The 27,622-nt window shown below is 43.1% G+C and overlaps 1 protein-coding gene and 1 long non-coding RNA gene across 3 annotated transcripts in view; one reads left to right on the top strand and one right to left on the bottom strand.

The window, feature by feature from the left end:
* LOC117349018 overlaps positions 1 to 27,622 on the bottom strand; it is a 148,281-nt gene that overhangs the window by 26,166 nt on the left and 94,493 nt on the right. The gene's annotated exons all lie outside the window — the stretch shown is intronic.
* The window catches only part of MLXIPL (MLX interacting protein like), a 128,658-nt gene that overhangs the window by 7,878 nt on the left and 93,158 nt on the right, over positions 1 to 27,622 (top strand). For both annotated transcript variants that reach the window (XM_033921856.1, XM_033921855.1), the window contains exons 2-5: positions 9,348 to 9,454; positions 10,527 to 10,609; positions 15,624 to 15,713; positions 22,481 to 22,519. In XM_033921856.1, coding sequence (XP_033777747.1) covers positions 9,348 to 9,454; positions 10,527 to 10,609; positions 15,624 to 15,713; positions 22,481 to 22,519 — 319 coding nt within the window. The remainder of the gene's footprint in view (positions 1 to 9,347; positions 9,455 to 10,526; positions 10,610 to 15,623; positions 15,714 to 22,480; positions 22,520 to 27,622) is intronic.

Below are 27,622 nucleotides of genomic sequence, written 5' to 3'. Positions count from 1 at the left end.
CAGAATCTCTGACTTAATACCTATTAACTCTTCCCTGTCTTTGCCTTTTTTGTTCCTTTCCTTCAGAGATTATATTTCTTCCCTTTTGTGTCAGTTAGATAATGTTTTTGTGATCTTTTGATGTCTATAATTTGTTTTTTAAATGTACTCTTTTCTTTTAAATTGTACTTTGTTTAGAAAACTAAGACAAGCGATTATATCAAATTTCAATTAACTTGAATTTGTTTACAGTGGACCAGGTCAGGCATATTCAACAAGCATCAGCTTGATTCATGGTAAGAATGTTGGACCTTGTAATCTTAACAGTCTATGTTCTTCTCAAGACAGAATTTCTTTCAAGACACATTCATTAGACTCTAAAATTCCAGTGATCTTGCATCTCAATCCAGGTGGTTGTCTCTACATAGTACAGAAAGGAGCATGCCTTTCCATATTCCAGTCACTTTGGTAAAAGTATCCATGGATTCTGAAGCTATGTGAACAGCATGAAAACTGCTCCCTAAGTTACAGTGGGAAGTTTCAGAAAACCCCCCAGGTAGTTCTTCAGAATCAAATTAGTCTGATGTTTAAAGTACAACCGTTTAGGAGCTGTGTGTTCAGTTATTTATATCGGAAACTGTCAATATTAAACAGGTTAGTTTTTGGGAGCAGGGCTTATGCCATGGAATCAGGGTCTGTTTAATACCACACATGGTGAGTGAGTGTATGCAGCTGAGGTGCTGTTAATGCCTGGAGAAGGCTTCGAAGCTCGGAGTATAGGTGACCTGTTGCAGGAAGCTTGTTGCAGTGCCAGACGCTTATTATACTTTGCTTGTGCACGCGTCACTTTCCATTTATGCCAGTCATTGACCCTTCGAAAGCAAATATTTACACACTTCAAAAATTAAACAGAAGAAATGAAAACAGCAGAAAATGAGCAAGATTTGCCCTGGGAGAAGGGAAACCAGAGGGGAAATTCTGTCGTTTTCTGCATATGGAAACAAACCACTGAACACTTAAAGCCCCTACATCTGCTCTTCCAGTGCACCTCAGTTTGTGCCATCTGCACTTCTTATTTCAGTTTGGAAAATGCAACTTAATCCTGGTCTGCAATATACCTACTGTGTCAATACCGAAATACTCGCACATCTACCTCGGTCCTGCCCTGCAGCACTCCTGCTACTCAAATTTTTTAAAGTCACCATGGCAATCTGGCAACTGGGGTTTGTCAAGCCCTAGCTTAGGGAACGCCCCCCCCATGCTCAGGGGCCCATGGAATTTCCCACCCACTCCACAAGGTTGTTATGCCACTGCATGTCTAGCAACTTTTTTTGTGTTACAATCCTCCGACAATAAGGTATATGTGCACGCATGCGTGCTTTTTGATGTTTTCAGCCTGAAACTTCATTAACCTTTTCAGCACATGGTGTGAAGAGTAACCTTTTCCTTCAGCTGTGTGCCTTCTCTGGATTCTGCATGTCCAGATGGTATTTACCAGGGCAAGCAGCTGTAAACGGAATTGTGCCCGTGTTTCTCTGAGCTGGATTAGACTAATGGTTGTGAATCCACACCTCTAAATCCTGTATCTCCCATTAAGGGTCAGCGTGGCAGCACAGCAAGCAGCAAAGCAAACAGGGAACTTGGAGGGTGCCTGGATACTGAGGGCAGGAGGACGCTGGGTCTGGGTATATTATATATCTACACCTACAGTGAGGGGAAGGGAGACTGGATCCTGGGCGTATCAGATCCACCAACAGCAACAGAGAAAGAATCAGGAATATAGTGATATCTCTCGAATACCAAAAGCAGTATGAATAATAAAACATGAGCTCTTCAACATATTTATAAACATATTTATATACGATCTGGAAATTGATATGATGAGTGAGGTGATTAAATTTGCAGACGATACGAAGTTATTCAGAGTAGTGAAGACGCAGGAGGATTGCGAAAACCTGCAACGGGACATAAACATGCTCGAGAAATGGGGTGCGACATGGCAAATGAGGTTTAACGTGGATAAGTGTAAGGTGATGCATGTCGGTAACAAAAATCTTATACATGAATACAGGATGTCCGGTGCAGTACTTGGAGAGACCCCCCAGGAAAGAGACTTGGGAGTACAGGTTGGCAAGTCAATGAAGCCGTCTGTGCAATGTGCGGTGGCGGCAAAAAGGGCGAACAGAATGTTAGGAATGATTAAGAAGGGGGATCATGAACAGATCAGAGAGGGTTATCATGCCGCTGTACCGGGCCATGGAATACTGCATCCAGCACTGGTTGCCGTACATGAAGGACACAGTACTACTCAAAAGAGTCCAGAGAAGGGTGACTAAAATGGTTAAGGGGCTGGAGGAATTGCCGTATAATGAGAGATTAGAGAACCTGGGCCTCTTCTCCCTTGAAAAGAGTAGACTGAGAGGAGACATGATTGAAATATTCAAGATAATGAAGGGAATAGACTTAGTAGATTAAGACAGGTTGTTCACCCTCTCCAAGATAGAGAAAAAAAGAGGGCACTCTCTAAAATTAAAAGATTCCGTACAAACATAAGGAAGTTCTTCTTCACCCAGAGAGTGGTAGAAAACTGGAACGCTCTTCCGGAGGCTGTTATAGGGGAAAACACCCTCCAGGCATTCAAGACAAAGTTAGACAAGTTCCAGCTGAACCAGAACGTATGCAGGTAAGGCTAGTTTCAGTTAGGGCACTGGTCTTTGACCTAAGGGCTGCCACGTGAGCGGATTGCTGGGCACGATGGACCACTGGTATGACCCAGCAGCGGCAATTCTTATATTCTTATGTTCAACAAATAACATTCAGTACATTGTAGGGTTGTTAATTGTTGGTTATGAAGCCCAAACAGATTACAACCATAATCATGATTAATCTTTGAAGTAACTGAGTGTTAATCCAAAGTGAGTCTGTCACAAAAAGTTTTAATGATTAGTGTGGAGCCTATTCAGAGACTACTAGTGGCATGTGTGTCATGTAGTTGGTGAGATTATAGGAGTAGCAGTGGATGGGTGAGTCTAAGTACGTAAGTGTCAGATATACAAAAGGTCCATCAAGCCTGTTTCTGACAATGTCTAATCCAGGTCACAGTTACCTGGCAGGATCCCAAAAGAGTAAAATAGATCACAGGAATAAGCAGTAGATTTTCCCAAGTTCACCTTAAGTGCATAAACCATTGTTATCTTGTAAGAACTTAGCCAAACCTTTTTAAAACCCTGCTAAACTAATTAGAATTCATCGCAAGAGAATGTGGTAAAAGCAGAGTTTAATTATATGTAGAATGAATAAATATTTCTTTATTTTTATGGATTCAATTTTCTATACTTTTCTCCCAAGCATTTTTCCCTGTGTGTCCCGGTGGGCTCACAATCTATCTAATGTGCCTGGGCAACAGGGGGATTAAGTAACTTGCCTGGGGTCACAAGGAGCAGTGTGGGTTTGAACCCACCACCTCAGTTCTCCAATTTGTTTTACTACTGATCCTTGTATTTTTGGAAAGAGTAAACATGATTCATGTCTACTTGTTTCCACTTAGGATTTTATAGACCTCTGTCATATCTCCCCTCAGCTGTCTCTTTTCCAAGCTGAAGAGCCTTAGCTGCTTTAGCTTTCCTCATAGAGAAATCCTCCCTGCCCTTCTCCGTATCTTTTCTACTTTTGCTGAAAGACAGCCCCCAGAGCAGAGGTGGGTAGAGATTTTCCTTTTGAGGACATGTCTGGGGGTCCGGATGGCTTTTCAAAACCCAACACTTTATCTGGGTTTTGGAAGGCCTCCTCTAAATATCATAGGGCAGGAGGAAATCCGCACATATGCGGATGTCACGCAATGACGTCGCGTGGGACTGGGGCGTAACTGGGCGGGGATGGGTGGAACTAGGCGGGCCTGGGGGGAGGGTCTAAGGGTCCGGATTTTACTATAGTAAAATCTGGCAAACCTTGAGGTGGGTAACTTTTATACACAGAGGGACACAAGAGGGGGGCGGGGCTGCAACATTACATCACATTGGAACCAAAAATGCATAGATAGAAACATTAAAACATAATGACAGATAAAGGCCAAATGGCCCATCCAATCTGCCCCACCACAACATCCACTATCTCCTCCCCTCCCTATAGGCTAAAGCTCTTTCCACCTGTATTGTGAGGTCATAGAGCTTCATGGTTATAAAAAGATAAACAAAAATAAATATATACAAGCTGAATATCTAAAAAATATATATAGAATCTTTAAAGCGGCAGCTCATTTTTTCAATAACTTCCCCTGATGCAGTAATAACGCAAACCAGAGCCTTGTTTGGAATTCTATTTCTCGCCCGTGCATTACAGTAATAACAGCACTCGGAGAACATTATCAAAAAAAGCAGAGGAAAGAATGTCTTTAGATAAGTGCTGGTTTCCTATTTCTATAAGAGAATTTATATGAATAAGTTTTTGAGAAATTGATAGAGAAAATTGATATAAGAAGCACAGTTTTTCTGGACCAAGAATGTATTTTCCTATGGTGAACATAGGCCTGTACTAATGGTAACTCTTGTCTTGCAAAATATATTGGTGTTCATTCCAGCATGTGTGTGGATGTATTCTGTTTATACAGGTACAAGATCTTTTATCCAAAATGCTTGGGACCAGAGATATTTTAGATCTTAGAAATTTTCGGTTGCCAACAGCTATAGTAATTCATATTCATTGCCTGCTGCAGCCCTGCAGGCTTCTTTCTGCCACCTCCTGCCTTGCTGACATCACTTCCTCTTTCCTTCCTGATTGGATGCGACAGAGAAGCGTGTGGGACCCAAGTAGGCAATGAATATGAGTCGCTGCAGCCAGTGGCGTAGTAAGAGTAGAAGATGCCAGGGGCAGAAGCATCCCCCATGCCCTCCTCTCCGCGTGCCAGCTCCTTCCCTTCCTCCATTCCACACTCGCGCTCTCCCTCCCCATACCTCTAAATCTTCTAGTGCGAGTAGCTTCTCCAGCATGCTCCTCGCGCCAGAGTTGGATTTTTCTGACATCACTTCCTGGCCTCGTGTCCTGGAAGTGATTTCAGAGGGGAACCAGGCTGGTGTGAGCAACAGGCAGGAGAAGCTGCTCGAACTAACAAAGATCTACAGATGTATGGGTTGGGACGGAGGGATGGTGCAAGTGTGGTGTGGCGCCCCCACCGCCATAGCGCCCAGGGTGATCCGCTTCCCCCTCTTACTATGCCACTGGCTGCAGCCACCAGAAACACCTCAGAGGTACACCAGTGTGAGGTAAGAAGAAAAACTGAACTACTATCATTGTAGAGTGAAGTCTTTGGAACCAGGTTACACTTTTGATGCTAAAAGTAAGCTATTTTTGGTACAAATTAGTAATGTAACGATGTTACAAAAATTTTTGGTGTTTGGAGATTTTCAGTTTTTAGAATTTTGGATAAATGATCTTGTACCTGTAGCAAGGGAAGAGTGTGGCGCTGTGGTCAATGCTACAGCCTCAGCACCCTGGGGTTGTAGGTTCAAACCCACGCTGCTCCTTGTGACCCTGGCAAGTCACTGAATCCTCCCATCTCCCCAGGTACATTAGATAGATTGTGAGCCCACTAGGACAGACAGAGAAAAATGCTTTAGCACCTGAATAAATCCATGTAAACCGTTCTGAGCTCCCCTGTGAGAACGGTATAGAAAATTGAATAAATAAATAAATAAGAGTATTCAGATGGGTCCTTAGGCTCACAGTAGAGGGAAGAAACTGGTGTGAAATCCTCATTAATACAGGGCTCTAACCAGCTCTATGGAGCCACATGGCAGGAAAAGGTGGGGGTGCCAAAGCGGCTCTTGCTGAAGCATAATGCAGTGGGCAGGGTGGCAGCACTTGGGGTGTACCTCACAGGATGCTACCACTCAAGACCAACCTGACCTTGTACTTCTTCTTTTAGATTGCTCGTGGCCTTCTATATTTTGGGACACTTCTCTGCATCTTTGCCAAATAGTAAATTGCTTCATTAGAATGGATTTAAATGAGCTGACAGAACTTGTTTGCTCACTCAAATACCAGAGGCATTGGAGGGGGGAACCTGACGGGCAATTATGTGGGCCTTGAGTTAAGTGTGAGCATTTACACACAGCCATTGAGCTAATGTATGTGCTCGTGCCTAAGGTTAAGAACATAAGAATAATCATAATGGGCCATTTATCCCAGTCTCCTGTTTCCACAGTGGCAAATCTAAGTCACACATACCTGGCAGAAACCCAAATAGTAGCAACATTCCATGCTCCCAATCCCAGTGCAAACAACTCAGGATTTTGTAGACCTTGGCCTAGAGAATGACACGGTGGCGGTTTACCTGTGGCCACCGCATTTTAGCCGCGGGTCACCCGCCGAAAACGGGGAAGAAAACTAGCAGTCGCTGCGGCGACGGGGACAAGGCCATTCACCGCCCTCGGGGCGGTGAATGGTCTTGTCCCCGCAGTGAGGCATGAAGGATCGCGCGGTCCCCGCAGCTCACACCCGCCTGCCCAATCGATTCTAGTGTTTAGCCAGCTCTCTCCCTTCTCCTCACCTTAGTTTGTAGATTTTCTTTTTCGGCGACCCGCACGCGCGGCTGCTCAGTGTTCAATCTTCTGCTCTGCTGCAACTTCCTGTTTCCGGTTGCGTCAGAGCAGAAGATTGAACACTGAGCAGCCGCGCGTGCGCGGCTCTCTGATAGCGTGCGGGTCGCCGAAAAAGAAAATCTACAAACTAAGGTGAGGAGAAGGGAGAGAGCTGGCTAAACACTAGGATCGATTGGGCAGGCAGGTAGTGGCTGCGGGGACCGTGCGATTGCTAGTGTTCCCGGCTCAAATTGGAAGGAGGGAGTGAAAGGGAAAAGGATTCTGGGCCAAGGATTCTGGGCCAAGGGGAAAGAAAAACCCACAGCAGGAAAGAAAGGAAAGGACTGGCAGGTGAGTCATATGCTAGAAGCAGGGGGGGGGAAGAAAGAGGGAAAAAAGCTAGATGGGGTTGAAAAGAAGAGACACACTGGTATGGAAGAGGAAGATAGGGGAAATCTGGACACAGGAAGGTAACAGAAAGAGGGGAAATTATGTGCATGGGGCATAGGGACAGAGACATAAAGGGGACATGCCATGGGGATGGTATATGGACACAGGGGGGAGGGGGCAATGACAGATACATAGGGGAGATATTAGAAATGGAGAAAATAGGAGCACAGAAGCGAGATGGTTTGTGGGGATGGGACAGGGACCGAGCTCGCAGGCTCCAGTGGCTTGCACAAATTACATTGTAACGTGCCATGAAAATAAGAGGGAGGAAGATAGATAGATAAGCCACGTGAGAGGAGCTGAAGGGTAGTAGAAAGGAACAGATGGTAAAGGAGGGAGGGAAGGGTGGTGGTGGAAAGGAATAGGACAGACATTGAAGGAGGGTGGAGAGGAACAGACCCCGAAGGGAAATGTGGAAGACAGAGTGGGAAGAAGACAGATGCCAGACTATGCGGGAGCAGAGGGAAGAAGATGGGTGCTAGACCAATTGGGGGGGGGGGGGGGTTAAGGGAGAGGCACAGTAACAGCAAATGGAAGACGCAGAGAGAAGACACACAGTGGATGGAAGGAATTCAATGAGAAGATGTGGAAAGCAGAAACCAGACAACAAAGGTAGAAAAAAAAGTATATTTATTTATTTATTTTTTGCTTTAGGATAAAATAGTATATTAGTTGTGTTGATAAAAATTTATAAACAAAGCCCTGCCAGCTGAACATCTCTTTCTCTAGTTCAGCAGCAGGAACTTTGATTTATAAGAAAGGAATAAGCTAAATATTACAGTACTAAGGCTTATATGGATGCAGCGGGGACGGTGACGGGGCGGTGAATGGGATGGCAGTGGCGGTGACGGGGCGGTGAAAGGGATGGCGGTGACGGTGACGGGGCGGTGAAGGGAACGGCGGTGACGGGGCGGTGCAGAGGATGGTGGGCCGGTGATGGGGCGGGGACAGATTTTTTCCCCATGTCATTCTCTACCTTGGCCATATCTCCCCTCAGCTGTCTCTTTTCCAAGCTGAAGAGCCCTAACCTCTTTAGTCTTTCCTCATACGAATGGAGTTCCATCTTCTTTATCATTTTGGTTGCTCTTCTTCGAACCTTCAGATTAGCGTAGTTGTCAAGAATTGTTTTTGGAAACTCAGAATGGTCAGATCCTTAGCCAACATTCTTGATCCTCAGTCTCTTAACATTTTTAATTCGCTCTCTCATAATTTCCAAACCCGACTACTGTAATTCCTTATTCAAAGGTGTCTGTCAAAAAGACATCCGACGCTTACAATTAATACAAAACACTGCCATAAAAATTATAACGAACAAGAAAAAAATTTGACCACGTCACTCCTTTGCTAAAAAGTGTACACTGGTTATCAATCCACCATCACATTAATTATAAAATTGTTTTAATCTCCTTTAAAACTATGAACTCCAAGGAACCTGCTTTTTATCCATAAGTTCCTTATTCCTCATGATCCTTCGCGAACTTTAAGATCCGCCTCTCGGCACCTTCATCTCCCATCCTTAAAAATCGTTAGTATATGTAGGGCTACTTCATTTGCAACTACAGCCCCTACAATATGGAATTCATTACCAACATATTTAAGGTCTGAGAAAAATTTAGATAAACTTAAGGGCAACCTTAAAAGCTTCTTATTTAAAGATGCGATTGCTAAATTATCTCTGGGTCCTTCCTTGCCAAATTCTGTTTTTACTCATATTCAACGCCCTTTCCCTCTTGTTTTAACCTTAATTGTACTCTTTTCCTTTAAAATTGTATTTCTTCCTACCATCCTGTTGTTTTCATGTAAGTAATGTTGTGTCACTAATAAGTTTAATTGTTCCCCATTTTAATTTTTTTAATTGTCAACGCTTAGAATGTATGATTAGCATTTTATCAAATTTTAATAAAACTTGAAATTTGATTTCACTATATCTTTGTGCGTAATTCTCAAAGTGAGGCGTATAAATGTAGATGCGTACGCAACTGCCATTATCGAATCCACACTTGGCACCCACCATCCCAGTTTAGGTGATCTGTTGAGATGTCCTCCAGCTCTGTCCAAGTTCCACCCATGGGCCGCCTTCACTATCTGGCAGCACATTTTCCAGTTTAGTGCTGGGGAATATCCCTGTTGCTGGTACCTGGTTAGCGGCACCTGCCTTTGAATATCGCCCCTTTTAAGCTTGGAATTTAGTTTACCAACAGGGGAAGAAGCTTTAAAATAGATCAAGCACATCTCCCCCTCCTCCTTTACGCTTTCTCTATTTAAAGGATTAGCTATAGCTAATGTTTGTCCCAGTACTGATCCAGAGAGGATTTCTCTAATTTCTTGTTTTGTTATTTTTAGTGGGAATCTGGTGTCGCCAAAATGGAAGAATTTTAAAGGATTGCGATTGCTGTGCAGAGAAAAAATACGTCTGAACAATGCCATCTGGAGAGCCTGGTACATCCAGTGTAAGTAAATGTCACTGGCCGGTACACAATAAGTCTTACTCTCTCTGGAACCTGATGAACCCAGTTCACGTAATGCTCCCTCTGGACCCTGTATAGAATGCTCCCCACCTACACTGGTGTACCTGGGGTGAGTAACTTTGCCTGTGCAAGCAATATTCAAGTAATAGTCTGTTACCTCTGGTAAGGTAATTCTGGTGTGACCAACTATAGTTTGGTGACGCCGACACCATTGATGGACTTATTAATGTACAGATCAACATTCAGAGGCGCATGTCAGGATAGCACCACATGCCACTCACCAAGATATTCACAGCCTCTGCCTGACTAGTATCTCTGAATATCCTTACAGGGTGGAGGAATAGTCTGATAGTTAATGTAGTGGCCTGAGGACCAAGGGTTTGCTTCCCAATGTAGCTCCTTCTGACTTTGGGCAAGTCACTTAACCCGCCACTGCTCAAAGTACCTGTATATAATAAGTAAACTGTTTGGTTATTCAGATAGTGCCTTGAATATCCTTACAGACCATCTTGGCACTACCCAGATGGTGTCTGTAAATATTCTTAGACTGTCTTGGCACTGTGTGGACAGTATTGAGGTGGAGTTTGGGCAGAACTTCTGGATAGTGGCAATGTTCAGTCTCCTAGCCAGGTAACTTATCCGTATAACTTAGAACAGATAGAAAGTTCAGGCACTGTCTTCCTTAACCTGATATTTAGCACCAGCCACTGTCTAGATAGTAGCACTGAAAATCCAGATATTTTTGAATTGCTACAGCCAGAGTTTAAAAAGAATACTGACTGAATTGGTTGCTCAGCAGTTTCTACCTGTCCACTAGCTGTCGCTGTTGAGTGATGGCTAGGGGCTATGAACGCTGCCTCCCTCTTCCAGCTGCTTATGGAGCAGAAGTCGGCTTTGGGAATTAAAAACAAGTTTCTGAACCCCCAAAATGGCCGTCACCGACTCCCACTCCTGGGCCCAGTATAACTCAGTGTCAATGACTTCTGCTTCTGAGCCAGACTCTGATTGTTGAAAGTTATAGACGGGTCCAATATGGTTTCATTTTGTCTTGTAGATGTTGAAAAGAGGAAGAACCCAGTTTGTGGATTTGTGACTCCTCTGGAGGGCTCTGAAGCTGATGCTCATCGGAAGCCAGAGGTACAGATATTTTTCTGATTGTAATGGCCTGAGAGAAAAAGAAAGTAGAGGCCAATCAAAACTTTTCTTTTCCAGTTTTAGCCAAATACAAATCTGTGGGTGAAATTTGTTTTGGCTTTAGCTGAAACTTAGTGGCAAGTCCCACCCCAATCCATAGTAGCCTCCTCCTTTCCCTTGATCAAAGATAGCCCCCCAACCAGGCTCAATTGCTCCAGCCCCCGGCAGTCCCTGCCATTAAATAGCTGCTGAGATCCTCAACGATAGTCTTCAGTTGGGCTTTTCAGCAGCCATTATGACAGCTAAGATGACAGAGGCAAGAGCAACTGGGGATTTCTCCTGCTCTGATAGCAATTAGACCTAGAGACTCTAAGGTAGGCCTGAGGGGCTGATGGGTAGGGAGGGAGGGGATCATGGAGCCAAACCCACTATCACTGCTTTATGCTTGAAAGACAATATATCAAGTTTAATAAAAAAAAATAAGACTGGAGGGGGAGAAGAAGCCGAGCCTGTTTGTGTTTGGGAGAAAGGGATGGAAGGAAGGAGTTAAATGAGCCCACTCTTGTGTGGTGAAGGAAGGAAAGAACTGAGGGCTAGATTCTCAAAAATTCACGTTAAAATCCGAGCAGCCATTGTTGCAGCCGTTATTGTAGCAATTTAAAAAAACGAGCCATTCTCCAAAAAACGCTCATGCAAATGAGGCTGGCGGAAAGTAAGAAAGAAGTTGCCTCCGCTGGGTCAGACCAGAGGTCCATCACGCCCAGCAGTCCGCTCCCGCGGCGGCCCATCAGGTCCATGTCCTGTAAGGTGATCCTTGTCTAAAACCCTTTATTCCCCTTTATGCTTCTATCTATACCCTTTCATAATCCTATCTCTACCTCTATCTGTATCCCTCAATCCCCGCATCCTTCAGGAATTTATCCAATCCTTCTTTAAAACCCCGTAGTGTACTCTGTCCTATCACAACCTCCGGAAGCGCTAAGTTTGCACACTCCCATTGCTGATCATAGCAATGGGCACGTGCAGAATAAATGCAAAAACCCCACAACAACAAATCCAACTGCCAAATTCAAGCAACTCCCCACCCAACACCCATCCAGCAGCGGGAGAGATGCCCACTCTCTCCTGCCATGCCACACAATCCCCTGACACTGCTAACAATCAACACTGGCACTGATCAGAAAGTAAGACAACGACAGCTCGGACCTATCAACAAATTTTTGCCGCAAATGTGGCACAACGAGGTTAGAGAATCACTTGGAGTGATCATTTTAATATTAATGACCTCATTGTACTACTTTTGCATGGCAGTATCTGAGATTGCTAGAAAACTAGGAAAAGACCTCGCTAAGCCGTTTTGATAATCCGCCTCTAAAATACGTGCACGTTTAACCGGTTGGAACCGTTTTAGTGAGCACATTAAAGGCAGATTTTAGTTTTGAGAATCTGCCCCTGAGCCTGCTCCTGTTGGGGAGGAGGGGGAGGTGCACCATTGGCACAAAACTGAAATCCAGTCAGCCTTTATAAGAAAAATGTCTAAATTGAGGTGGGAGTGAGGGAGGAGAGAAAAGCCTGAAAGGTGACAAAGTTGATCTGAGAAAGGATGGGAGAGACAGGAACTTAGATAAGGAAATGAGAAAGAATTGAACAAGTGTGGTGGAGAGGAGAGGAAAGAAAGACACAGAGTAACAAGAGAGGAATAGGTAGAGCTTGGAGGGCTCAGGAGGGAAGTATATACCACTTTGCCCTCTTCAATCATATGATGCATACAGAGATTCCTTAGCGGGTGAAGTGAGAGTAAAGTCTAGTATCAAGTAGGTTCTGTAGCATGAAGGGGAAAGTGTGAAGCCTGGATTAACTTTCTTAATTTTACTTCTGCTTTCATGGAAACACGATGACAGATAAAGGCCAAACGGCCCATCTAGTCTGCCCATCCACAGTAACCATTATCTCTTTCTCTCTCTGAGAGATCCCACTTGCCTATTCCAGGCCCTTTTGAATTCAGACACAGTCTCTGTCTCCACCACCTCTTCTGGGAGACTGTTCCATGCATCTACCACCTTTTCTGTAAAAATAAGTATTTCCTAAGATTAGGCCGGAGCCTATCACCTCTTAACTTCATCCTATGCCCTCTCATTGCAGTTTCCTTTCAAATGAAAGAGACTCGACTCAAGTACATTTATATTACATAGGTATTTAAAGGACTATCATATCTCACCTCTCCTGCCTTTCCTCCAAAGTATACAGACTGAGATCTTTAAGTCTGTCCCCATACCCCTTATCACGAAGATCACACACCATTTTAGTAGCCTTTATATCTTTTTGAAGGTGTGGCCTCCAGAATTATATACAATATTCTAAATGAGGTCTCACCAGAGTCTTATACAGAAGCATCAATATCTCCTTTTTCCTACTGGCCATACCTCTCCCTATGCAACATAGCATCCTTTCTAGCTTTCACCATCACCTTTTCAACCTATTTGGCCACCTTAAGATCATCCCATACGATCACACCCAAATCTCACTTTTCCGTGATGCACATAAGTTTTTCACCCCCTAAACTGTACCGTTCCTTTGGGTTTTTACAGCCCAAATGCTTGAATTTCTTAGCATTAAATTTTAGCTGCCATATTTCAGATTATTCTTCAAGCTTCGACGGGTTTTTCTTCATGTTATTCACACCATCCGGCGTGTCTATTCTATTGCAGAGTTTGGTATCATCCACAAAGAGGCAAATCTTACTCGACAACCCTTCAGCAATATCGTTTATAAAAATGTTAAAAAGAACAGGCCCAAGAACAGAACCTTGAGGCACACCACTGGTAACATCCCTTTCCTCAGATCGATCTCCATTGATCACCACCCTCTGTCGCCTTCCACCCAACCATTCCATTCTACTTTTTTATGTTTGCCTTTGATTTGTTGTTTTCTTTGGCTTTTAGTTTTTGTTTATATTATGTTGTCCTTTACACCGTTTATAGTAGAAAGTGGTGTAGCAATAGTAATGTGATGCAGCTCTGCCCCTGCTGCCTCTAAATCTCTGCAGTCATGTAGCCGAGGGTTCTCCAGCAGGAAACACTTCCAGAAAGTAAAAACCAGGCCAACAAAATAGACTTCACCCAATTATATACTGCTATGACCGGGTGAAATAGAGCTTTTGGTAAAGTATGAGATCTGGTTCCCTTGAATCCAAATAATAACATAGTAAATGACAACAGATAAAGACCTGAATGGTCCATCCAGTCTGTCCATTAGTTATTCTCATTTAAAAATGCACGATTAAATTAACTTGTTTCTTCTTTGATATTTCTAGGCCATAATCAGACCCAAGTAAAGTGCAAGGGAAATTTTTTTGCACTTAAGTATTTAAAATCGCTTAAAAATATAAATAGGATTAAAATTGTTAAAATATTTTCCCTACTGGCCAGCATAATACAATCTAAATTGCAGAATAGTTTGAACAATTAAATTTCTTCAAACCTTATCAAGAAAATTCTTTTGAAGAAGAAACACTTGGGAAGCTTGAATTTAGTTTTCTGAAGTGTTTGCAGACTGGAGATGTCTAACCTCAAATTTGTGAGAGAACTCTTTTAGAACCACCGACGTAAGAGGGAAGGCTTCTGGCTAGCCATAGGACACGCGTAGGAGCCTGTGGCTTTGTGCAGAGAAACGACTGCGCTGGAAGGAGGAGGGAGCCGGCCAGAAGGTATACACCTGCCTCCCGCCTTACTTGGAACATAGAAGGGAGGGAGGGAGAGGAGCGTGTTGGGACACCGAAGGTAGAGCAGGAACCCCGTTCGTAAGTACGAGTCTGATGTAAGTTGGATGTTTGTAAAACGGGGACTGCCTGTACAGGGGCCTGAAGGGAAAGCCAGAAAAGTGCAATAAAAAGGAGAAACATGATTGAATTTCTTCTTTTAAAAATTTTTTGAGTAAATTGTAACTTTTTTAACAAAAGATTAGTGCTTCAATAAGACAGTAGCTTGGACCAACAATGTAACATTTTTTTCATGAAAACAATGAATTGCTTCCTCTTAAAAAGAAAAAAACCCAGTTTTTGACCACAGTATTTGGAATTCAAAAGTTAATGATGAAGCTAGTATGACTCCTAGTACCTTAATTCCGTCTACACAGAAACATAAAATAAACTTTGCCAAGTCGTTCCAAGCTCTGTCCGAGTCCTGCATTCTGTTCTAACAGTGGCCAATCTGAATCACAAAATGCAGCAGATTCCAATTCAGACTCCAGGACAGCAGAGAAGTCCTCCAGATAAAAAGGAGGGGAGGGGGTTGCACCCTAACTCAGCCCCTCCTCTCCTCTTACACCTGCCCTACCTCACCCGCTTGCTTTCCAAGCTGCACCATTACACTTTCTTTTGCTGCCTACAAATTAAGCCCCGGATACTGTTCCCAAGAGCACCCAGCTAATAATTTATAGACTTTTCTTCCAGGATCTTTATCCAGACTTTTTCTCTTTTGACCATCCCTGTCTTTGTGAATCCACTGAGGATGCCTGTCAATGTAAAATCGCTTTCCTGTAACTAGGGTTCTCTTATAGCAGCAGCTCGGTGGATTCACACAACCCACCTACTTCCCCTTGTGGAGCTACTCTTGTTATTCACTGCTAAATGAAACTGGAGTCATGGATTAAACTCTCAGAAGAATGGAGAAGAAAACATTAAAAAAAAAAAAAATTGTGGAAGGTGTTAAAAATGCTGCCCTGAAAGTTCTCCTTTAGAGGGATATATTGAGCTTTAATAAACTTGAAGCCTGAAAACATTTGGTTAAGAATAGAATTAGGATGTACAGAAGTTTTATATTGTGACTTTATGGATTTTTATTTATGCAATTTTGTTATTTTTTCTGGCTTTGTTTATATTCAGCTTTGATGCTTGTCTAGAAGCAGAATATAGATATTAAGCAAAGCAAATTAAATCAAGAGAGGGATCAGAGGCATTCCAGTGCATGCCTTAATCTTAACCAGATTGTGATTATAGTCGGTGTCTTCTCTTTAATAGGCTGTTGTGCTGGAAGGGAATTATTGGAAGAGGCAGATTGAGGTGGTGATGAAGGAGTATCATAAATGGAGAATTTACTACAAGAAGCGGGTAAGCTGCTTTGTTGTTTTCTCTTTGTTTTGGGGAAAATAAAATGTCTAAAAAGGAAGGGAGGAGGCTTTGAGGTGTTTTGGGGAGGCAGGAGGAAAGCTTGGATCTAGGCCTCAATGCCCAAAAGCATACCATGGAAGAAAAACTGGTTGTAGTCAGCCTTACTTGCAAATTAGCTCAGCCTCTGATGCACACAAGGGTTGTTGGGAGCTTTTATCAATCTTATGCAAATTTATTACAAAGAGCTCTGTGCCGGGTTTTGAAAAGCCGTCTGGACCCCTGGACATGTCCTCAAAAGGAGGACATGTCCTCCTTTCCAAACAGCTGAGTGGTAGGGAAGTCTCCAAAGTGTGAGTGTACAATAAATGTACATTAGCTAACAGCAGCTCTAGAGCTGCAGGAAATATTTCCAGGTAAATGGGGGGGGGGGGGGGGAGAGGGACCTTCCCCTTTGTGCATCACAGGATTGATAGCAGCCACGGAAAACCCTTTTGTGAATCAGAAGCAAAGCTTCTGTACTAGTAAAACTACAGCAACAAGTCCTACCAGCATGGAAAGATTTTGAACATAGGGGCCTGAATATGCTGCTTGAAATGCCTTTCTTACATAAGTAAGAACATAAGTATTGCCGCTGCTGGGTCAGACCAGTGGTCCATCATGCCCAGCAGTCTGCTCATGTGGCGGCACCCTAACCGAGACTAGCCCTACCAGCGCCCGTTCTTGTTCAGCAGGAACTTGTCTAACTTTGTCTTGAATCCCTGGAGGGTGTTTTCCCCTATGACAGACTCCAGAAGAGCGTTCCAGCTTTCTACCACTCTCTGGGTGAAAAAGAACTTTCTTATGTTCATACGGAATCTATCCCCTTTCAATTTTAGAGAGTTCCCTCTCGTTCTTCCCGACCTTGGAGAGGGTGAACAACCTGTCCTTATCTACTAAGTCTATTCCCTTCAGTACCTTGAATGTTTCGATCATGTCCCCACTCAATCTCCTCTGTTCGTGGGAGAAGAGGCCCAGTTTCTCTAATCTTTCACTGTACGGCAGCTCCTCCAGCTCCTTAACCATCTTAGTCGCTCTTCTCTGGACCCTTTCGAGTAGTATCATGTCCTTCTTCATGTACGGTGACCAGTGCTGGACGCAGTACTCCAGGTTAGGGCGCACCATGGCCCAATATAGCGGCATGATAATTTCTCCGATCTGTTCGTGATCCCCTTCTTTATCATTCCTAGCATTCTGTTCGCCCTTTTCACCGCCACCGCATATTGCGCGGATGGCTTCATCGACTTGTCGATCAGAACTCCCAAGTCCCTTTCCTGGGTGGTCTCTCCAAGTACCGCCCCATCCTGTATTTGTGCAGGAGATTTTCGTTACCAACATGCATCACTTTACACTTACCCACGTTGAACCTCATCTTCCATGTTGATGCCCATTCCTCGAGCCTGATTATGTCACATTGCAGATCTTCGCAATCCCCCTGCGTCTTCACTACTCTGAATAACTTCATATCATCCAAATTTAATTACCTCGCTTGTCGTACCTATGTCCAGATCGTTTATAAAGATGTTGAAGAACACGGGTCCAAGCACCGAGCCCTACGGCACTCCACTGGTGACGCTCTTCCAGTCCGAGTATTGTCCATTTACCCCCACTCTCTGTTTCCTATGCTCCAGCCAGTTTTTAATCCACGTATTTCACCCTCAATTCCATGGCTCGCAATTTTTTTGAAGTAGTCATTCATGCGGAACCTTGTCGAATGCCTTCTGAAAGTCCAGATATACAATGTCGACCGGTCTGCCCTTGTCTATCTGCCTGTTTACTCCCTCGAAGAAGTGCAGCAAGTTTGTCAAACAAGATCTGCCTTTGCTGAAACCGTGCTGGCTGGTCCTCAACAGCCCATATCCGTCAAGGTGATCAATGATGCGGTCCTTTATCAGCGCCTCTACCATCTTTCCCGGTACTGAGGTCAGACTCACCGGTCTGTAGTTTCCCGGGTCTCCCCTTGAACCTTTTTTGAAGATCGGCGTAACATTCGCCACCTTCCAGTCCTCCGGAATCTTTCCCAATACGATTGACAGATTGGCTATTAGTTGAAGCAGTTCAGCTATGGTCCCTTTGAGTTCCTTGATGACCCAAAGCACTAGTGACACCCAGTGGTTATAGAGGGAATGTTCTGCATGATCTTTATTCCATTGAACCAAAGTTGTGTGACCAATCCCTGATCTTTCAGCTTGTTTTCTCCTTGAATTCACAGTAAAATTGATGCTGTGAAATCTATTCCCAGATCTGACAAAATTTCTTGGAATTTTCATAAACTTCATTAGAAGACTTTATTATTATTTTTTTTTTTTTTAGGAAAAATAATTTTATTTTCAATTTAGTGATCAAAATATGTCAGTTTTGAGAATTGATATCTGCTGTCTCTATTTTGCACTATATTTGTCTATTTTTCTATAGTTGTTACTGAGGTGACATTGCATATTCTCTAGGGGAAAAAAACGAATATACATGAATATTTTCTCTACATATAGTGTGCTTTGTGGGTTTTTTTTAAATATTGTGGTTACCATAATGCAGTGTTTTTTAACTGCTGTTCCGCGGCACACTAGTGTGCCGCGAGATGTTGCCTGGTGTGCCGCAGGGCCGCCATCAGGGCAGTACTACCAGTCCTGCATTCAGGGGCCCGGAGCTGACAGGGGGCCCCGAGGCAGGGGCGCCAGTAGCTCGCCAAGGCAAAGTGAGTCGATCACCCAGGACTCACTTTGTCTTGGCGATCTAATCTATCGAGCCGATAAGTCTTCTTCTCCCCGACGTCAATTCTGCAGTCGGAGAGGAAGTTCGGGCCAGCCAATCGCTGCCTGGCTGGGCGGAACTTCCTCTCCGATTGCAGAATTGACGTCAGGGAGAGCATGCGTCGGCGTCGGCTTTGGGGCCTGTTATCCATTGGTGGGGCCTGTTCCCCGATGGCAGCGGCAGTGGCAGTGGCTTGGGGAACGGCAGGGAGAAAGAAAGAAAGGGGGCAGGCAGGGAAACAGAAGGACAGAAGAGAAACAGAAAAAAAGAAAGAAAGGTCAGGGAGAGAGGAAGAAAAAGTTGGGGGAGGGAATGAGGTGTGGAGGAGAGAAAGCATACAGGCTGATAGAAGGGAAGAAAGATTGGATGCACAGTCAGAAGAAGAAAGTGCAACCAGAAATCACCAGACAAGGTAGGAAAAATGATTTTATTTTAAATTTAGCAAAGTGGAGGCAGTATTACCACAGTTTTCAAAGGAATTTGCCCAAATAACTTAATAGTTAACTGGGTAAATTCCCAGAGATGAAAACTTCCCTTCACTTACTATGCACAGTTCTGATTCATCCGAGAGTCTTAAAGGAATTGAAGGTTGAAATCGGAGAGTTATTGCAAAAACTTGCAAACCTGACAATCAGAACTGGACAGATACCGGACGACTGGAGGATAGCGAACGTCACCCCAATTTTCAAAAAAGGATCGAGAGGGGAACCGGGCAACTATAGACCTGTGAGTCTTACGTCTGTCCCTGGCAAGATGGTTGAAGCACTGATCAAGGATAGCATAGTCCGGCACTTGGACGCACATGACTTGATGAAACCCAGTCAACATGGATTCAGGAAAGGGAAATCATGTTTGACGAATTTACTCCAATTTTTTGAGACCGTGAACGAGCAAATTGATAGTGGGAAGCCGGTGGACATAATATACTTGGACTTCCAGAAAGCATTCGACAAAGTTCCACACGAAAGACTTCTCAGGAAACTACAAAGCCATGGCATAGAGGGGGATATACAAAGGTGGATAGGCAAATGGCTGGAAAACCGAAAGCAGAGAGTGGGCATAAATGGGAAGTTCTCCGACTGGGAGAAAGTGACTAGTGGTGTACCCCAGGGCTCGGTACTTGGGCCGATCCTTTTTAATATTTATATCAATGACCTGGAGGAAGGAACATCCAGTGAGATCATCAAGTTTGCAGACGATACAAAACTATGCCGGGCGATCAGATCGCAGGATGATAGAGAGAAACTCCAGAGCGACTTGTGTCGGTTAGAAACATGGGCGGAGAAATGGCAGATGAAGTTCAATGTGGAGAAATGCAAGGTAATGCATTTAGGCAATAAAAATAAGGAATACGAGTATACAATGTCAGGTGCAACTCTGGGGAAGAGTGAACAAGAAAAGGACCTGGGTGTACTGATAGATAGGACCCTGAAGCCGTCGGCACAATGCGCGGCAGCGGCAAAGAAGGCAAATAGAATGTTGGGCATGATAAAGAAAGGAATCTCGAGTAGATCGGAGAAAGTTATAATGCCGCTTTATAGGGCAATGGTCAGACCACACTTGGAATACTGCATCCAACATTGGTCTCCCTACCTAAAGAAGGATATAAAACTGCTGGAGAGGGTGCAGAGACGAGCAACAAAACTGGTGAAGGGTATGGAGAAACTGGAATACGAGGACAGACTTATAACACTAGGATTGTTCTCCCTTGAGAAAAGGAGACTGCGTGGGGATATGATCGAGACCTTCAAAATACTGAAAGGAATCGACAAAATAGAGCAGAGAAGATTATTTACATTGTCCAATTTGACACGGACTAGAGGACATGTAATGAAGCTAAGGGGGGACAGGTTCAGGACTAATGTCAGGAAGTTCTGCTTCACTCAGAGAGTGGTTGACACCTGGAATGCCCTCCCAGAGGAGATTATGACGGAATCGACCGTCCTAGGCTTCAAGAGCAAACTAGATGCATATCTCCTTAAGAGAGGCATATAAGGATATGGTGGACTATAAATTAAGCCAGGTGTACACCTGGCAGGGCCTCCGCGTGTGCGGATCGCCGGACTTGATGGACCGAAGGTCTGATCCGGAGAAGGCAGTTCTTATGTTCTTATATCTGCTGTCTATATTTTACAATATGGTCACCTTTTACTAAACCGCAATAGTGGTTTTTAGCGCAGGGAGCCTATGAGCGTCAAGAGCAGCGCTGGGCATTCAGCGCAGCTCCCTGCGCTAAAAACTGCTATTGTGGTTTAATAAAAAGGATGGAGGGTATATTTATCTATTTTTGTATGCTATAAAAACCAAATACAGAGAGGGACTGAGAGATGTTGACGAAGAGCTACGTGTGTGTCTTTCTTCAATTCCAGCCAGAATATCAGCTTTGTGTTCAGCCAAACAGGCCCAGGTTTCGCACTGAATAAAGTATTTTATAATTTTTCACTATTCTGTTTACTTAATATTTCATAATAAAGTAATTATAAAATACTTTCTTTGTGTTTATTTGATTCCTATTCAAGAGAATTACTTTATATATAGTCAATATAGGCACAGAGTTAAATTTTTTAACATTTTCTAATGGTGGTGTGCCTCGTGATTTTTTTCATGAAACAAGTGTGCCTTTGCCCAAAAAAGGTTGAAAAACACTGCCATAATGTATTAATAAGATTATATTGTAGATAGAAGACTTTCTTAACAGCCAGGGTGCAATGTAGAGAATGACATAGGAACAAATTTATCCCCGTCCCTGCAGAATCTCAATATACTCGTCCCCCCCTTTGAGTTATGTCCCTGTCCCATTTCTGCAAGCTCTGCTGTAGTCGCACAAGCCTCGAACACTTATGACTTTAAAGTATTTGAGGCTTGTGCAGATGAGGACAGAGCTTGCAGGAATGGGCAGCAGGACAGAGCTCACAGGATGGGACAAGGTTAGGGAGATCTCGCAGGGACAGGGAAAATGTGTCTCCATGTCATTCTCTCTAGACAGTGTTAATGTTTAAGATGTATGCACTGCTTTCTTCTCTTGCAAAACACTCGCAAACCGAGTTACTCGTAAACCGAAGTTCCACTGTATATTTATATGTAGCCTGATGCTCATGGGTCGATGGATTTGAGAGCTCAAACAGTATTGGTCCTTTATCACATGGGTCAGCAATTTGCAGTACCGAGGTACCACAGGCTGGTGACTCCCATGGTAAATCAAGGTGCAGGAAAAGCCTATTTTCTACTACACCTTCATAACTTTCCCTCTAAATGTACAGGTTGGATAGGGAAGGGGTGTGCAGACAAAGGGCATGGCAGAGGTGCCACTGCCCGGGCACCTCTCACCCTTGCTATGCCACCGTCTTGGATGATAAATAACCCCATTTTGTAGGCACCTAGTGCACGCCACAAGCCACAGTATAGGATTTACATAGCAAACTTATGGTGCTGTTATTAGAATCTGGCCCTTAGCACTCGTTTTTGAGCACCATTTACGGAATCCATCCATATGTATTACAAGATAGCACATAAGTGCCATAGAGCATAACTACAAAGGAGGTAACATGGGCAGAGCATGGGAGGGTCATCGACATGTCTCTAAGTTATATGCACAACTTCTAGAGTACCAAAAATTCTATGTTTTGCACAGCACATTTAGGCATGCTTGTTTATATCTGCCACTGATCTGGCAGAAATTGTCACGCCTAAATTTTAGGTGCGCCATTATGGGTTAGGGCTGATGTTCTAGAAAGGTGCTCCCTGCACAGTACCCTAAGCAATTTATCTGTTTCATCCTTGTATGGTTTTTACAAATTTATTAGATTGATGAGAAGCTGTCGTAATGAGTTTCTGTCTTCCAAAGTGTTATATTTTATTTATAATTAATTTGTAATCTGTGTCGGTCTTGGAAATGTAAGGCCCCTTTAATTCTTTGTTCTTTTTTGGGAATGTAGATGAGCCATCATCAGAAATTTCTGTATTTTTTTTATTTTTTACAGCTGCGAAAACCCAGCAAAGAGGATGATATCTTGGAGCAGGTGCGTACCTGACAAACCCCCAAACTAGAGGTGCCCTCTTTTCTAAGACAACTCGGAACTCTTCCTTTTACCCTGGGAGGGAGGTTTTTGTACAATATATAATTTTTTAAGCAGTTAATTAAGGATATTTTCAGAATGCTTAAAATCAGTGTACTTAAAACTAAATTGATCTACATGAAACAAATTTCAGCACCAGCCATAACGCTTAACTGTGATTATGTAGATGAGCCAACCACTAATCAGTGCTACTGAAGAATGTCATCACTCGTATGTAGAAATTAAGGCCCCCTTTCATTGCTAGCCATGGTGGTAAAAGCTCCGCGCTCAGGGGCGGGAAATTTCATGGCGACACCAGGAAGTATTTCTTCACCGAAAGGGTGGTTGATCATTGGAATGATCTTCCACTGCAGGTAATTGAGGCCAGCAGCATGCCAGACTTTAAGAAAAAATGGGATAGGCATGTGAGATCTCTTAGGAGAAGAAGTTAGGGGAGTGGGTCATTAGAGTGGGCAGACTTGAGGGGCCGTGGCCCTTTTCTGACGTCATTTTCTATGTTTCTATAGAATTCCTATGAGCTTCAAAGCTTTTACTGCCATGGTTGGTGATACAAAAACCCCTAATGTGGTGTGATAAAAGAAGGTGGGCCTAAGTCTGTTTCTAGCCTAATTCAGACCTGCTAAGTCTTCCGCTTTTGTGGGCCATCTTCCGCAATCCTGTTGGGAAGCAAACGCCTACTCAGCAGTCTCCCTCTCTGTAGGCGGCAGGAGATGCATTAATGAGACTTTGGGGTTCATTTTGAAAGCACTTAGACACACATAGTATCCTAAGTGTTTTGAAAATAAGACTCTTAATCTCCTGCTGCCACCAGACTAGTCTTTGCAATAAGAGCTGCAAAATCTCATATCTCATATCACAAGACGAGTCCCACAGCAGCAGAAAGGGATGATTTATTAAGTCATCTCCTGCTGCCTGAGTGGGGAGGTGGCTTGTTGGTTCCAGACTGTGAAATTCAGGTCTGGCAGGGGGTGGAGCCAGGAGGTAGAGTGGCGTGGGGATGGGGGCTGGGCAGAGTTGGGCTCGGCTAGAGGTGTGGCTGGGTAGAAAGGGGGAAAGGCTGTTCAGTTGATTTTCAACTTGAAAAAAAATTGATCATGCAACTAAATTCTATCGGAAGCTACACTGGCTCCCAGTTTACGCAAGAATATTATTCAAGTTAGGTTGAACCTTATACCTGATTATATTATTGATCACTTTAAATTTACTGATAGAAAATGCTTTTTACGGCATTTTAGATTATTTACATTTCCTATTGTAAAAGGTTGCATATACAAAAGATTTTTCCATAGAATTGTACCTTTTTAAGCTGATTCCTGAGATAAACCCTTTTCTGTCCTGATAAACTGCAAGTCCTATCTTTCCTTTAGAAAAATGCTACTTATTTGACAGATTCTTCTGAATGTGATTACAGTCTCTTGCTTGTGTTGAACTGAGAGGTTACTGTGGTATAGAAGTGAATTTGTTATGTTATGTAACCAGTGGTGTACCTAATATATTTGATACCCGTAGTCGATCATTTTTTAACAGCCCCCCTCCACTATATAAAAAAGTTAATTTTAGTAATAAAATACAAAAAAGCAGCATGTAGTGCTCAGTGCAGTATTTAAAAACAAGCCAGATTAATACAGATTGATCTTGCACAGTCAGTGCTAACAGAATCCCGTGTATGTTTCATACACCCTCACCCAGCATGGACAGACAGAAACAATCTTAGGCAGCTTTATGAATGATTGCAGTATCATCGGATCTTACATCAGCTTTTGATCTTTTAGATCACTAGCTTTTACTTTTTAGCTTATCAGAATTAGGTGTTTGTTCAACAGTGATGCAGTGGTTCAAATCTTTTCTTGAAAATTGGCTCTTTTTTCAGTTGTTACAGCTTTAGTGCACTTGAGCAAATTGAACTTGCCCTGTGGTCAGAGGTGTCGTGAGGGTGAGAGGCACCTGGGATGCCCCCCCCACCCCTCCCCACACTCCTTCCCCGATCCCCCCTGCTGCGTGCACTCCCCTTCCCCATCCCTCTCAATTGTTCACTGCCACGAGTAATAACTTCAATGTGCTCCTCACGATCCTGGCGGCTCTTCCTCTGATGTCACTTCCTTTGTGCGGCACCTGGTCGCAGTTGAAGTTGTTGCTTGCAGTGGTGAGGAGGAAGGATGCTGGCACCTCCACCAACACGGCCCCCCCACTACACCACTTCCTGTGGTGTTCCTCAAGGTTCAACCCCCCCCCCCCCCTCTTTTATTTAAAATCTTTTTGGCACCTTTGTTACTATTGATAAAAGAATGCGGCATTAAAGTTTACTGTTAAGCAGATAATATTTATTATTAGCAAAAGTAGATCCTATCTCTTTATTGTTAAATATACTTCAAGATTGTCTCTCTAAAGTTCAAATATGGTTAACAAAAGTTATGCTTGCTGACTGACGGGAGATCTAATGTGTTTTGATGGAAAAGGTATTCTATTGTAGTAAATAAAGGATTTTATACATTGCGATCTTTACGAGCAGGTAAATGGGTTTTTTTCAATAACAATCTGTATAGTTTGATGCACGCACTTTTCATGTCAAGACCTGATTATTGTAATGTTTATGCTGACCTTTTGAAAGTCAACATTTGGTGACTTCAAATCTTGCAAAACACTGCTCTTAAGCTGTTGGGGGGCATAAAAGTAAATTTGATTGTGTCCCTCCTCTTTTTCTGCATTATTATTGGTTAGTTTTAGAATTTAATTTAAACTATTAGTGCTACCACATAAAGCATTTTATACTTTGGAGCCTAGTTATCCAAATTCTTTGATTATACCATATACTCCAGAGTGAACGCTGAGATCTTGTCTTGCTACAGTTATAGATGAGGGTTGTTTAAAAAAATCCTAAATGTTTAGCTGCCACAGTCCATCTGGACCAACTTATTACACTTTAATAACCATTCTTCCTGCGAAGAGGCAACAGATCTTTTCCAATAAAATGCTATAAGGCATTTAGCACTCGCCAGACCCAAGCGCATCAATTTGGTCTGCCAAGGCCATGTTCTCAAATTTTGGGTGCCCAACAAGCAGGCTGCACTGGTTCATGAAGCCACCGTGTTAGTTCTGAAGTGACCGATAGCCAAAAGGCTTGAATTATCGGGCATGCCCTCCAAATATGAAAAAATGAACCTGGCGTCCCCCCACAGCGCCAGCAAACATTAAAGAACTTGGGGATACATATGGTGTACCCTCTCCGGAGTGAAATACCATCTAGTTAAAACCTTATAAACATTTTCTTGAACAAGGATACAATGAGATGCCCTGTGTACCTCCTCACAAATCAGGAGCCATTCGTCCTTCGTAATCTTCACTTTGTAAATCTTATTCCCAATGTAACCTAAAAGAAAATTGTAATACCGTTTGACCTCTCAAATACCTATAAAGACCTGAAATGGGGTGGGGTACCTTACTCAATAATCCCCACAGACTTTTCAAGGTCTCTCCTTCTAAGACGTATCCCCTCCCCCACCCAACTTTAAGCATAAAATGACGTATCTGCATATAACCAAAGAAATCATCCTTGAACCTCTCATCTCGTCTGACCAATTCAGCAAAAGTAATTAGTTTCCCTCCACTAAGCAGATCCCCTTTCCTCCCACTTACAAAATACTCTCCCAAAAACCTCAGCTCACCCCGAATAGAGGCCAACAGTGACACTCTCCCAGAACGCTTCTCACTATTACAAAATTTCCCCCAGATACGGACTAAATGCCCAAAAAAGGGGTTAGACACACCACGCAACCTAACCACTTCTGAGTGGGAGGCCCACATCCAATGCTTCAATAAACTAAATGAGATGTAGCTTTGTTCAATTTGCACACTGGGTTTAAACTCAGCAAAAACCCAATCCAAGACCAAACGAAGCTGCACAGCCAAATAGTACCAATGAAGGTTTGGGACAGCTCTTCTACTCTCCTCTTGAGCTGCCCAAATCACTTGTTGCCCAATAGGCGGTGATTTACCCTGCCAGATAAACAATCGAAACTCAATATGTAACACCTTCAGTACACCTTTGGGGACCTCTATAGGAAGGGTTTGAAATAAAAAGAGCAACCTCTGCAAGATATTCATTTTAATCACAGCAATACGTCCCCACCAGGACAACAACAATCTCTGCCAGCATTGTAAATTTGCGTGGACCAGATGCACTATCCTCGCATAATTAAGATTATACAATCTCGTAAGGTCCCGCGAAAGCCATATGCCCATATAACGAATGCTATCTTGTGCTCTTCGAAATGGGAATGTATTTATCAATCTTTGTTCAACCTCATCTGTTACAGAAACTCCCAAGAACTCTGATTTATCCATATTTATAGTGAACCCTGAGACCTGATGAAATTTCTTTTGAAAAAAAATTTGAGATGGATGAGCTTGCTGTTCATTACAAATCTTCTCAAACCTTGTAACCATATTTGATACGGCCAATCTTATTTCTTGTTCCACATTGAGTTTTGCTCTGTATTTGCTTTTTATCACAGTGAGCGCTGAAAACCTAACCTCACATAAATAGGCTGTCACAAATGGAATTAAGATTCTCTGTGCTCTACTGCTTAAAAGCGGATATTCATCTCTTACTGAACACCAAAATTCAGTAATATCCATGCTGTTAAATCATGTCTTCAGCGTATTGTCACAAGAACAGCTCAATGAGATTTTCTTCTTCAGAAATAGTCAGCTGGAGGTTTGGCTCTGAAGGGAGCCTGAATCCAGGTGAAATTTTGTGAGATTATCTTCTTGAAAATATTTTTTAAACCTTTTGATAATTTGTGATAGGAGATCTTTAAAAAACTGATTTTATATTGTCAGACAAAACAACTTCATTGGAGATCACGAATTGCTGCAAAAGGGGAAAAAATCTTTGCATTTTTCTCCACCATAATGTAATTTTTTTTTTTTTAAAGCTGAAATCTTCTCGATCAATTTCAAAATATGTATGTTGCCTCCTTGCAAGGAGAGATTCAGCATATTTAACTTTTGAAAAATATCACACAAGTATGCCAGTTTCATCAAAAA

This window comes from Geotrypetes seraphini, chromosome 15 (genome assembly GCF_902459505.1).
Source record: "Geotrypetes seraphini chromosome 15, aGeoSer1.1, whole genome shotgun sequence".
Lineage (NCBI taxonomy): Eukaryota > Metazoa > Chordata > Amphibia > Gymnophiona > Dermophiidae > Geotrypetes > Geotrypetes seraphini.
Note: the sequence above shows the minus strand (reverse complement) of the source record. Positions and strands in the feature narration are given on the sequence as shown.